At 42.0% G+C, this 13845-nt stretch overlaps 1 protein-coding gene across 4 annotated transcripts in view; it reads left to right on the top strand.

Moving 5' to 3' along the window:
- Positions 1 to 13845, top strand: part of pds5b (PDS5 cohesin associated factor B) — a 193336-nt gene that overhangs the window by 137989 nt on the left and 41502 nt on the right. For all 4 annotated transcript variants that reach the window (XM_080197450.1, XM_080197453.1, XM_080197451.1 and 1 more), the window contains 6 exons: positions 1639 to 1720; positions 5795 to 5843; positions 6007 to 6146; positions 6233 to 6348; positions 12289 to 12394; positions 12839 to 12999. In XM_080197450.1, coding sequence (XP_080053576.1) covers positions 1639 to 1720; positions 5795 to 5843; positions 6007 to 6146; positions 6233 to 6348; positions 12289 to 12394; positions 12839 to 12999 — 654 coding nt within the window. The remainder of the gene's footprint in view (positions 1 to 1638; positions 1721 to 5794; positions 5844 to 6006; positions 6147 to 6232; positions 6349 to 12288; positions 12395 to 12838; positions 13000 to 13845) is intronic.

The following is a 13845-nucleotide window of genomic DNA, read 5'->3' on the forward strand; positions in this document are numbered from 1 at the left end:
GAGTCGCAAAAACCCAGCCTGCAGGTGCAGCAGGTGGTCAGGAAGGCAAATGGGATGCTGGCCTTCATAGTGAGGGGGATTGAATATAAAAGTAGGGAGGTCTTGCTGCAACTGTACAGGGCACTGGTGAGGCCGCAGCTGGAGTACTGTGTGCAGTTTTGGTCGCCACACTTATGCAAGGATATTTTGGCCTTGGAGGGAGTGCAGAGGAGGTTTACTAGGCTGATGCCGGAGTTGAGGGGGTTGAACTATGAGGAGAGGCTGAATAAACTAGGCTTGTACTCGTTAGAGTTTAGAAGAATGAGGGGAGATCTCATTGAGACGTATAAGATGATGAATGGGATGGATAGGATAGAGGTGGAGAGGCTCTTTCCGCTCAAAGGACAGTAGAACTAGAGGGCACAGCCTCAAGATAAGGGGGGGGCGGGGGGCAGTTTAGAACGGAGTTGAGGAGGAACTTCTTCACTCAAAGGGTGGTGAATCTTTGGAATTCTCTGCCCGTTGAAGTGGTGGAGGCTGCCTCACTAAATATATTTAAGACGTGGGTAGATAGGTTTTTGATAGGCAAGGGGATTAAGGGTTATGGGGAGAGGGTGGGAAAGTGGAACTGAGACACGACAGATCAGCCATGATCCTGTTGAATGGCGGGGCAGGCTCGAAGGGCTAGATGGCCTACTCCTGCTCCTAGTTCTTATGTTCTTAAAAAAGAATCCTTGCCAGAGATGGTATGGTTGCAATCAGACAGGGAAAAATGAAACCAAGTGAGGATAATTTCCTTCAACTGAATGATAGAGGATAGAGTGCTTGACCTTCTCAAGTGTGCACTGAGGTTGTAAAAGGTTAATTTATTATTGTCACAAGTAGGCTTATATCAACACTGCAATGAAGTTACTGTGAAAATGTCCAAGTTCCCACATTCTGGCGCCTATTCAGGTACACTGAGGGAGAATTTAGCATGGCCATTGCACCTAAGCAGCACGTCTGTCACTGTGAGGGGAAACCCACGTAGACGTGGGGAGAACATGTGGACTCCACACAGACAGTAACCCAAGCTGGGAATCAAACCTGGGTCCCTGGCGCTGTGAGACAGTTTTACTTGCCACTGTGCTGCCTGGTTGAGAAGGATGAGGAGGGATACTACACTGTTTGCAATCATGTTGGATGTAATTTCAGAGTTTTGGTATAGCTATTTGAGTGTTGTGATGGATACAGAAATCTGATCGGATAGATTTGGGTAGCATTGCAGGAAAAATGGGCATGGATTTTGGAGGCAACAATCTGTCCAAGAGTTAAGGAATGAAAAGGAAATTGGACATGTGATTGTACTTTGAAATGATATGGAGATGCCAATGTTGGACTGGGATGGGCACAGTAAGAAGAATAAACCTGTTGGACTTTGGTGTTGTGAGATTTCTGCCTGTACTTGGCAAGGATAATCAAATAGAGCTAACCAAATAATTAGACATGAAACCTGAATTGATTGGGCTTAATGTGCCAATAATCATCTTGGAATTTCTTGTGCCACTTGTGTACGGCTATTTAGTATTCTGATGTCCATAAAAGTAAGGTTGACTTAATTGTATCATCGTGTAATTGAAGTTAACTATTTAATGTTGTTTTTGTTTTGATCTTTAACAGAGCATTAAATGAAATGTGGAAGTGTCAAAACATGCTGAGGCATCACGTACGTGACTTACTTGATCTGCACAAACAACAAAAAGCAAGTACAACATTTTTCTGCTTTTTGTGCATGTAATGGGATTGAAATGCAGTGGCAGCAGCAGTATGTGAAAATCTTGTAATTTGGGGTAGTGATTTTTATGATTTATGAAGGACTTGAACCATTATGGTTCATCCATCTAAATGTATTGGTTCTAAGGTTTTTGAGATTGCACAAGAGATGGCAAGCATGACTCAAATCTGCGACTTTAACTTTATCTCTGCCCAGTGCTGCCTTAACGTCAAGGAGCATGGACTTGGTCAGTGTTAGCTTGGCTCAATTTTCATGCGTAAGCTTGCATTACGTAAGAACGTAAGAACTAGGAGCAGGAGTAGGCCATCTAGCCCTTCGAGCCTGCCCCGCCATTCAATAAGATTATGGCTGATCTGTCGTGTCTCAGTTCCACATTCCCGCCCTCTTCCCCATAACCCTTAATCCCCTCACTTATCAAAAACCCATCAACCCGCATCTTAAAAATATTTAGCGAGGCAGCCTCCACCACTTCAATGGGCAGAGAATTCCAGAGATTCACCACCCTTTGAGTGAAGAAGTTCCTTCTCAACTCCATTCTAAACCACCCCCCTTTATCTTGGGGCTGTGCCCCCTAGTCCTACTGTCCTTTGAGCGGGAAGAGCCTCTCCACCTCTATCCTATCCATCCATTCATCATCTTGTACGTCTCAATGAGATCTCCCCTCATTCTTCTAAACTCTTAACGAGTACAAGCCTGGTTTATTCAGCCTCTCCTCATAGCTCAACCCCCTCAACTCCGGCATCAGCCTAGTAAACCTCCTCTGCACCCCCCCCAAGGCCAAAATATCCTTGCGTCAGTACGGCGACCAAAACTGCACACAGTACTCCAGCTGCGGCCTCACCAATGCCCTATACAGCTGCAGCAAGACCTCCCTACTTTTATATTCAATCCCCCTTGCTATGAAGGCCAGCATCCCATTTGCCTTCCTGACCACCTGCTGCACCTGCAGGCTGGGTTTTTGCGACTCATGCACAAGGACCCCAAGATCCCTCTGCACCATCGCCTGCTGCAGTTTTTCGCCCCGTAAGTAGTACTGTTAATCTGGTTAACCTTAAGGGTTTGATGAAGAAATCTATGTCAAATTCAAGTTTATTTATTAGTTTAATCACTGCAATGAAGTAAAAATCCCCGAGTCAGCACACTCCAGCGCCTGTTTGAGTACACAGAATTTGGCATGGCTAATGCACCTAAGCAATCTGTCTTTCTTGCTGCGGGAGGAAACTGGAGCACCTGGAGGAAACCCATGCAGACACAGGGAGAGTGTGCAGACTCCACACAGACAGTGAGCTAACCCAGGAATTGAACCTAGGTCCCCGGTGCTGTGCTAACCAATCAGAACTGCAAGTACATTCCTTGTATTTTTGTGCCCACTGTCATCGAATTAATGATGGTTTAATCCAAATCAAGCACTAGTCTTGACACCATTATCATCGTCGCCCTGTTTAATCTTAAGTCCTGTGACGGTGGGCAAGTGATGAAGCAGCAGGTGTGGATACACTGGGAGCTGTAGTCATTGGACCCGCACACAAGTGGCTCAGGTCTAATGGTCGTTTTCTGCTGACCAAAGCAGCACTGAAACTCAGCGTCTACCTGGGCGACTGAGCAGCCCTCTTCAGGAATGCACCGCTCATCTCCAGAGAATGAGGAAGGGGCTTGAAAGGGTGCCCTAAACATTGCCTACTTCACTACATGCTGGCAGGGATCCCATCTAGCAGTCGAACAAACAAAATAAAATGCAAGGTGACACCTCTCACCATTGTGCGTGCTTTTGGACAACCCTACAGCAGACAAGAAAGAAGAACAGCCTTAGTTGCCAGACAACCTGCAAGATACAACATTGACATTGCAGCTCCGAGTGAAACTCGTCTTGCCATCATAGGTCAGTTGACTGAAACTGGAGATGGATACACTTTTCTTTTCTAGAGCGGTCATGGCAGTGATGCTGGAGTTGGCTTTGCCATCGGGAGTCACCTTGTTCGGAAACGTGCTAGTCTACCCAAGGGTGTGAACGACTGGCTTATGACTTTACAGCTTCCGCTACAGAACAGAAGTCAAGCCACCCTGATCAGCGCCTGTGTCCCCACAATGAACAACCTCGATGAGATGAAAGGCAAGTTCTACGAAGAACTCGACACCCTACTATCAGCAATGAGCAGTACCAATAAGTTGATCTTGGCGATTTTTCAGTGCAACAGTAGGGTATGACTCTGCAATCTGGCAGGGAGTCATAGAGTGGGCACGTGTAACAGTAACGGCCTACTCTTAATGAAGACCTGTGCAGCACCCGACTTCCTCATCACCAACACAACCTTCCGTCTGCCTACCCGTAACAAGACCTCCTGGACGCACCCCCACTGTAAGCATTGGCATCTTATCGACTATGTCATTGTCAGGAGAAAAGACAGGCAGGATGTCGGAGTAACCAAGGCAGTGTGTGGTGCTGACTGCTGGACAGATCACGGGCTCGTTGCCTCCAAAATGAGGCTCTTTGGTTGTCAGAAGCACATGGCATTCTCTCTTTAAATGTCTAGTTGGAAACTTACAAAGTATCTGAAGGGAATTGGAAACCTATCTAATTCAGTGTGGACAGACATGTCAATAATCAGTTCGGAAACTTGCGCATCCAAGTTCAATCTTGGAACTTGGCAAAAGTTCCAAAGAGCTGATTGGCATAAAGGAAGTTGTACATCTCAATTTCATAAGGTGTTCTGTCTGCCATTTTTGCAACAACTTTGGTCTGATCATGCTTTATTTGAAATATCACCCAAGAATTATTTGAGTTTTAGCTAATAATTTGCATTGCCATAACTCTGTCTATTGTCTATCCATGGTTGACAGGATGTACCTGAAAATGTGTGCTGACCAAGTTCCTGACAGATATCTGCTTGTAAGCTGTACCCAAAACCTCTACTTGTTTTAGCACTGCCACCCCAAAGCCAGACGCTTTCAATGGAAGTTGAGGAAATCACAAATTCTATGAATAACCATTGACCATATAATTTCTGTCCTAAGATCCACTGCTCAACAGAAGGTGACATCAATCTAAAATGCTTACATATAGGAGAGAGTGAAATAGTGAATAAAAGTAGGAGTTAAGTGTAAAGGAAATGCAGGAGAAAATAAGTGGCGTGTGACATTTAATACAATTGTACTGTACTGTAGTTTTTAGCAAGCTTTAACAATGTTGCAAGATTTACTTAAATTCCAAATACTCTTTCTGTCTCCAAAGGGAATGTGCTATTGAAAAAATCTGGCAAAGCCAGTCTCTCATTGCTTGGCTTAAATTTAGCCTGGAGTGTGACTCCTGCTCAGTATCAAATCTGATTTAACAAGTGCTCCTTGAACTCATGGGCACACCATACACTGAACTCAGGGCTGTATGCATGATCATTGCCCTTTTAAAAGGTGATCTGAAATTTTTTAGATTATCCCTTCCCAAAACACACTGATGTCTGGATGAGGAGATCTGTGCAAGCAGATAAATACTCATGAATAGGTCTCTCTCCTGGCTGTCAGAATTTGATTGGTAGCCAAAGTGTAAAAGAGTTTCATAGCTTGCTTGGCCCTCAGGTCTGCTTGCTTTATCAGAGCATGCTGTTGCTGTCTTAAGCTTGATTTTGTTAATACTTGTCAAATGTGTGTTGCATGAATAAATTTTTTTTAAGTTAGATATTTTCAGTTTTGTAAGTAAAACTTAATCATTAACAAATGAGCTTTGGAGCTCGTATGCAGAAATAACTGCATTGATGCATCATCTTGTGTCTTTTTTGTGTGCATCTCTTGTACCTTGATACCTAATGCACACAACTCTTGCCCATTGTTCCCATGTTTTGGCCCACCTAAGAGAAGGAATGTTGAACCTTCCATAACATAGTTCTTTTCATTGCCAGGTACTGGAGTAACATATTTCAATGGGGGTTAAAACTTCTTACTTTGTAAATGCTGAAAAATATGATAAAGCTTTAGACAAATCTGTGGGTACTAAATGTTATTGTAATTGTTTTAAATTTAATAAAATCTATTTTGTCTTTAAAATTTTAGTCTGATCCAACTGACAAAGCCATATTTTCAAAAGTAATGATAATTGCCAGTAAGTACTATTTTATGTTTTATGTATTTTTGTTCCCTGTATTTTATAAAATGTAGAATTCATTGCAGAGCATGAAAAGCTGTAAAAATCATTGTTCTTCAAAGAATAATTGTAATGTTTATTCTATTAAGAAGGTGTACTCAATACAATGTTCTGTTCTCAGAAAACTTGCCTGATCCAGGAAAAGCCCAGGATTTCATGAAGAAATTTGATCAATTTTTAGAAGAGGATGAGCGAATCAGGTCCCAACTAGATGTCCTCGTTAGTCCAAACTGTTCGTGCAAACAAGCAGAAGGATGTGTGGTAAATTTGTGTTTTGTCAGAATGGATTGAAAATTTCTCACGGTGTGATTTCTCCATTGAGTAACAATTTGTTTCTTTTCGTACAGCGTGAAATAACCCGAAAACTAAGCAACCCTAAACAGCCCACAAATCCGTTTTTGGAAATGGTGAAATTTCTCCTGGAGAGGATAGCACCTGTACATATTGACACTGAGTCTATTAGGTATTCATAACTTTTTTGTGTGTTGGGTATTACACAAGAGAAATCAGATTCTTCTGATATTGGACCTTTCTTAAAAAACAATAATATATTTGAAACAAATTTTGCTGGTTAAAATGGAAACTGGATAAATGGATCTGACACTGATGTGGGGCTATCCAGTTTGGACTGCAATGCAAATTCTAAATTCCTGCAGTATTTTTTCATAAAATAGTGGTTAAGATTATTTGGAGAACAATAACAATGTGTCACAGGCAGTCATTGAGGCAACTGTATGGATGTATTTGTTGGGGAGCATACAAAGGGGATGGAAATGGAAGGTTGGAGCCAAATGGTGTATTTCTGTGTTGCATATTTTATGTAATTCAGTGTAAGTTTGCAGTGGTTTTAAAGCTGACTGATTACTGTATGTCTGTCTACAAAACAAATCTGTCTCACCCCTGCACCTTGAGCATTCAGATTTCTTGTTTTAATTTCCAGTTACCCATGTCAAGTCAACCCATTATTTATAAATCTTGGCAAGAAATGAATGGTGATAATAATAGGAGACCATTTGGCCTATTGTGTATCTGCCAACTGTTTTTGGTAGAGGCATCCAATTCATCCCACTCCTTTGCTCTACTTTCCCAATAGTCTTGTTTTTTTAAAAAAAAGAATGTTTCTATCGTGCTTTCAGGTGATTCATTACAGATCACAACAACTGTCACCTCTGATACTTTTTGCCAATTGCCTTAAATGTGTTCTTTTGATCATCAATCCTTCTGCCACTTGAAACAGTTTCTCCTTATTTATAAAACTGTTCCTGACTTTGAACACTCTTACCTGTCTCTGCTTAAAGGAGAACTTCAGTTTCTCCATGTAATTTAGGTCCATGGCCTGAATTTTATGCTGCTCCTAGTGGGTTTTGATGCTAGGGGTTAGCATGAAATTGCATGAACAGGATTCCCTGACCCAGATGCAGTTTTACTGTGATATGAGCAGCGCCTTGGGTGGGAAGCCTGCCCTTACCCCATTAGGACAGCATGGTGGCCCAGTGGTTAGCACTACTGCCTCATAACACCGGGGATGTAGGTTCAATTCCAGCCTCGGGTCACTGTCTGTGTGGAGGTTGCACTTTCCCTGTTTCTGCGTGGATTTCCTCTGGGTGTTCCGATTTCCTCCCACTACAAAGATGTGCCAGTTGGGTTGATTGACCCAGCTAAATTGAACCTAGCGTCAGGCGAATTAGTAGAGTAAATGAGGGTTACGCAAATAAGGCCCTGATGGGATTGTAAAGTTTATTTATTAGTCACGTGTAGGCTTACATTAACACTGCAGTGAAAATAATATGAAAATCCCCTAGTCGCCACACTCCAGGGCCTGTTCGGATACACCGAGGGAGAATTTTCATAACCAATACACCTAACCAGCATGTCTTTCAGACTGTAGAAGGAAACAGAAGCACTTGGAGGAAACCCACGCTGACACGGAGAGAACGTGCAAACTCTTCACAGATAGCGACCCAGGCAGGGAATTGAGCCCACGTCCCTGGAGCTGTGAGGCAGTACTGCTAACCACTGTGCAACCATGCCGTCCATGTGGTTGGTACAGACTCGATGGGCCAAATGGCCTCCTTCTGCACTGTAGGGATTTTATAAAAATTCTATACGAGTGGCCTATCATCCAAAAAATTTCAAATGCATCTCTGGTTTGCGTTTCTAAACCGAATTTTTAACTCAAATTTCCTTTTATATCCATTCAATTTACACTTCCAAAACTTGTCAGATATTTATCAAAATTTAGAAGATTGACCACCTGGTTTGATACTGTTTTGGAGATTTGATTTGACTTATTGTCACATGTATTAACATACAATGAAAAGTATTTTTTCTTGCATGCTATACAGACAAAGCATACCATTGATAGAGAAGGAAACGAGAGAGTGCAGAATGTAGTGACACAGTCATAGCTAGGTTGTAGCGAAAGATCAACTTAATGCAAGACAAGTCCATTCAAAAGGCTGACAGCAGCAGGGAAGAAGCTGTTCTTGAGTCAGCTGGTATGTGACCTCAGACTTTTGCACCTTTTCCCGAAGGAAGAAGTGGAAGAGAGAATGTCCAGAGTGCGTGGGGTCCTTAATTATGCTGGCTGTTTTGTCGAGGCAGCGGAAAGTGTAGACAGAGTCAGTGGATTGGAGGCTGGTTTGTGTGATGGATTGGGCTACATTCACGACCTTCTTGTAGTTCCTTGCGGTTTTGGACAGAGCAGGAGTCATACCAAGCTGTGATACAACCAGAAAGAATGCTTTCTATGATGCATCTGTAAAAGTTGGTGAGAGCTGGTATGCCAAATTCCTTAGTCTTCTGAGAAAGTAGAGGTACTGGTGGGCTTTTTTAACTCGTGTCAGCATGGAGGGACCAGGACAGGTTGGTGTTCTGGACACCTAATAACTTGAAGCTCTCAACCCTTTCTACTTTGTCTCCATTGACGTAGACAGGGACGTATTCTCCTTTACGTTCCCTGAAGTTGATGACAATCTCCTTCGTTTTGTTGATATTGACAGAGTGATCATTGTTGCCTCACCAGTTCACCAGATTCTCTATAGCATTCCTGTCCTGTGTCTCATTACTGTTTGAGTGTTGTCAGAAAACTTGAAAATCAAATTGGAGGGGAATTTGGCCACACAGTCATAGGTGTACAAGGAGTAAAGTCGGAGGCTGAGAACACAGCCTTGTGGGGCACCGGTGTTCAGGATGATCGTGGAGACTGTGTTGTTGCCTATCCTTACTGATTGCAGTCTGTGAGCTAGGAAGTTCAGGATCCAGTCGCAGAGGAGGTGCCGAGGCCTAGGCTGCAGAGTTTGGAGGTGAGTACTGTGGGAATAATGGTGTTGAAGGCTGAGCTGTAGTCAATAAAGAGGAGTCTGACGTGGGTGTCCTTGTTATCTAGTGTTCCAAAGTTGAGTGCAGGGCTGGGGAGATGGCGTTTGCTGTGGACCTGTTAAAGCAGTAGGCAAACAGTAGTTGATCCAGAGACTGTGGGAGCCTGGAATTGATTTGTGCCAAGACTAGCCTTTTGAAGGACTTCATAATGATGGATGTCAGAGCCACCAACCGAGTAGTCATTAAGACATGCTGCTTGGTTTTTCTTAAGTACTGGGATGACCGTTGTCGTCTTGAAGCAGACAGGGACCTCAGATTGTTGTAAAATGTATTTGGCTATTTGCATAAGGGTAGTTGTATAAGGGTTGAGGCTACTTTGGCCTTCTGCTTACTTCTGGCAAGGTTTACTCCTTCAAATCTCCTCAAGCATCCCATGGTACTCAACTTCATAGGTAGCATCTTGAGCATAACCACCTTGGGTCATTTTTGAAGTTTTTTAACTCTGGACTTCTGTATCCGGATTTCCCAGAAAACCTGGTCACATAATAATTTACTGGAAGCCAGGGCCTTTGCCAGAAATCAGTTGCTGGACAAGCCTAGAGTTAGATTCTCCAACCTCACCAGCAGTTGGGATCCTCCTGTCTCGTTGCAGTGAATGGAGATTTGGTTGAGTGCCAAACTCCTCTTTCTTACTGGTAGCTGTGGCTGGCATGAGCAGCCAGAGAATTCCTAGTTCTTAGAGGAACCAGTGACCTAACAAAATATAGGTACCCCCTCCCAAAAAAAGTGCCATCACAATTCCCATACTTGCTCCTTTTTCCTCTTTTAAAGCTTCATAATATGTTTTATGTTTCAACTTGGTTCTCTACTGCATTACTAAGCTTAAAGAAAAGCCTGTCTCCAAATTCTTTCTGTAAGCCTTGACTTTATGTGCAAATTTCAACATTGATTTAATAAAGTATCTTTTTCCAGTGTTAGTGTTGAGAAGGTGGATCCCATCCAAGTGTAAAAATTGGCATGACACTCCACTGAAAAATCTGAGTTTTTTTTTTGTAAAATTTACTTAAGTGGTTAAGTTCAGCTGCAGCAATAGCTGGAATTTTCAAGCCCATCCCTGTGGGGGCTGGCAAGTCGTTAAAATCTGTTCATGTTGGCGGGACCAAAGATCTCGCTGGTGTGAAGCCAGTGAGACTTAAACACCCCACCGTTATCTCTTTGTCCATGAGTATAATGCTCTTGCAATCTGCACCATGATCTGAGGTTGATTTGCTGGTTTACTACCAATTCTATTTGGTATATAATTTTGTGCCCAGTGAGAGCTGTATTGAGATTGCTCAAAGCTATGAGATGTGCGAGAAGAGCACCTGCTTTTGACTTAGAGTTTGCTGTTGGAAGCAAAGTTAAGCTAATGCATTGTGCTATCCACTTCCCACAAGACCACATCCTCATCTTAAAAACTCCAGTTTTAGTTTGATCACCTCTTCTACTACCCATGGAAACCTTTCCCTTATTTTGAAGATGGGCAGATAACTTAGCTGTACCCTGCATACAATGCTTTTGTGTATAAAAAAAATTGAAGGAGATTCAAACTTGGTTTAGTTTGATACCTGACAGTCAAATGAATATTGCAAAACTAATTTTCTTAAGTTTTGTCCAAGTACTTGTGATTTTATGTTTATAAAAACTCAACTACATCACAAAGTGAAGGATCCCATGTAATTTTTTAAAAATGTCCTTCTCAACTTGTGTTCAAAAGTTTGTGTATGTGCACTGCCAATTCTTCTGAGTTTGTGCATCCTTTCTGGTTCTGTTAGAGTGGGCACTTCCACCTATTCTGAACACCTGCACCAATGAACAGTATTGACTGAATCCTCAAGAAATGCTGCTCATGCCATCCTGTATATCGTAGCCTTTTAAGTGTCTTGCAAGCTCTAAGTGGAATGCACAATGTCGGTTTCTGAAGGCATTGGTCTCTGAGTGACATTAAATAATTGACCAAATAACCAAGTATGAGTTCAGAAAATAAGGTTTGATTTTCCGTTATATTGGACAAACAGATGTGCAGATCAGAAGTACCACTGCATTTCTTAGTCATATTTAGGAATGGCTTGGGTGCCCACCACCTGCATGCAAATTACCCATTGTGGGCTAATCATCACAAGAGTAGTCTGACAAATGGGTGGCCAATCATTGCCACACTTATACTGGTATTGGAATTTTAACTTCTGGCTCTTCTTAGATTCTCTGTGTATTTGAACAAAGAAGGTAATTTAATTTCTGGTAATGTTCCCTTACTGGCCTTCATAGCGAGGGGGATTGAATATAAAAGTAGGGAGGTCTTGCTGCAGCTGTATAGGGCATTGGTGAGGCCGCAGCTGGAGTACTGTGTGCAGTTTTGGGCGCCGCACCTGCGCAAAGATATTTTGGCCTTGGAGGGAGTGCAGAGGAGGTTTACTAGGCTGATACCGGAGTTGAGGGGGTTGAGCTATGAGCAGAGGCTGAATAAACTGGGCTTGTACTCGTTAGAGTTTAGAAGAATGAGGGGAGATCTCATTGAGACGTATAAGATGATGAATGGGATGGATAGGATAGAGGTGGAGAGACTCTTCCCGCTCAAAAAAGACAGTAGGACTAGGGGGCACAGCCTCAAGATAAAAGGGGGGCGGTTTGGAATGGAGTTGAGGAGGAACTTCTTCACTCAAAGGGTGGTGAATCTCTGGAATTCTCTGCCCGTTGAAGTGGTGGAGGCTGCCTCGCTAAATATTTTTAAGACGCAGGTTGATGGGTTTTTGATGAGAGGGGATTAAGGGTTATGGGGAGAGGGCGGGAAAGTGGAACTGAGCAGCAACAGATCAGCCATGATCTTATTGAATGGCGGGGCAGGCTCGAAGGGCTAGATGGCCTACTCCTGCTCCTATTTCTTATGTTCTTATGTTCTTACCACCTTTGCCAGCGTGTATAATATGTTTCGTTTTCAAGTTTTTAGTTTCACGGATTTTTGAAAGGAGTTACTACTAAATGATTTGTCAATTATTTTATGAAAGGTAAATTCAAATTAATTTAACTTCCATGTTTTTGACAGTGCATTAATTAAACAGATTAATAAATCAATTGATGGTACAGCTGATGATGAAGAGGAGGGTGTGCCAACTGATGAAGCAATCCGAGCAGGCCTTGAATTGCTTAAGGTAAATGATTGAACCACTGGTATAGTAATTTGTATCTTGAGACATTTTCCAATGCAGTGTATCAGTCTTATACAAATTTAGAGCATTGTCAGGTGTGGACAAATCGAATGAAGGCTTTTTCACACACTTACTGCTTTAACGTGTTTTCATTTAAATCTGTTGTTTTTTTTAAAACATAACCCACATTTGTAGTACCATCAAATTTTATATAAGAGGTGCATTCATGTGGGAATGTGGCCTCCTTTGCTGTCACGAAGAACCCTTTATCACAAATTTGTGGGTGGATTTGACCCATTGGAATTTTACCATAATAGATGAACTACAAATTTATAAGCTATTTTGATAACTGGAGAGTGGCCTTTCATCATTGAGGAAGAAACTGAATTGTTACTCAAGAGTTTTTAAAGATTTCTCTATTCTCTCATGCCTTTTTTCTCATTCTAGGTATTATCATTTACACATTCAATCTCTTTTCACTCTGCGGAAACATTTGAATCCCTCCTGCAGTGCTTGAAAATGGAAGATGAAAAGGTGGCAGAAGCTGCTTTACAGATCTTCCGAAATACTGGGCAGAAAATTGAAGATGACTTTCCTCATATCAGATCGTATGTTTCATTACTTTTGCTTTATATATAACAAAAAAATATATAATAAAGCTCTTTCAAAGAACCGGGATGGACACATTTGGGTCAAATAGTTCTCTGTGCCATGAGAGCCAATGGTTTTATGTAAATACTAGCTGATTATTTACTCAGTTTTTGTGAAATACCATTTAATCTTTCAGGTTGTAAACATAACTGCATATGGGCTGATCTTTTATGCAAAAATATAATAATGATATGAAATTGATGTGATGGAGAAAGTGTTGGAGGAAAGCGTACACTGTAATATTCAAAGTTGTAAAATCTCTACAGTAGAAAGAGCCCGTTCAACCTATGAAGTCTACACTGACAATCCCATTAAAGCCATAACCCCGTGCATTTACACTCCTAATCCCTTTGACACTAAGGGGGAAATTTAACTTGACCAATCCATGTAGCCTGCGCATCTTTGGACTGTGGGAGGAAACTAGAGCACCCACGCAGACACGGAGAGAACATGCAGACAGTCACCCGAGGCTGAAATTGAACTCTGGTCCCTGGCACTGAGATAACAGTGCTAATCATTGTGCCTCCGTGCCATGATTGGTAATCAAATGAAAAGGCACTCAAGGTCCAAGCCACTGATTTTTAAAACCCCACGGTAATGATAAATTGGATGTATTTCCGGTCCTCGAATCTTCAAGAACATAATAAATATCAAGTTAAGCTGGAAATAATTTCAAACCTGGTTTTGGATTTTTTTTTAGTTTGCATCCCACTGGCTTTGCTATACTTAGCGTGCCTACATGTTAATGAGAAGATCAGAATTATCAACAATAATGTTTACATTCAAGAAAATATTAAATTGCA

Source organism: Carcharhinus amblyrhynchos, chromosome 10 (assembly GCF_965287045.1).
Source record: "Carcharhinus amblyrhynchos chromosome 10, sCarAmb.v2.hapA, whole genome shotgun sequence".
Lineage (NCBI taxonomy): Eukaryota > Metazoa > Chordata > Chondrichthyes > Carcharhiniformes > Carcharhinidae > Carcharhinus > Carcharhinus amblyrhynchos.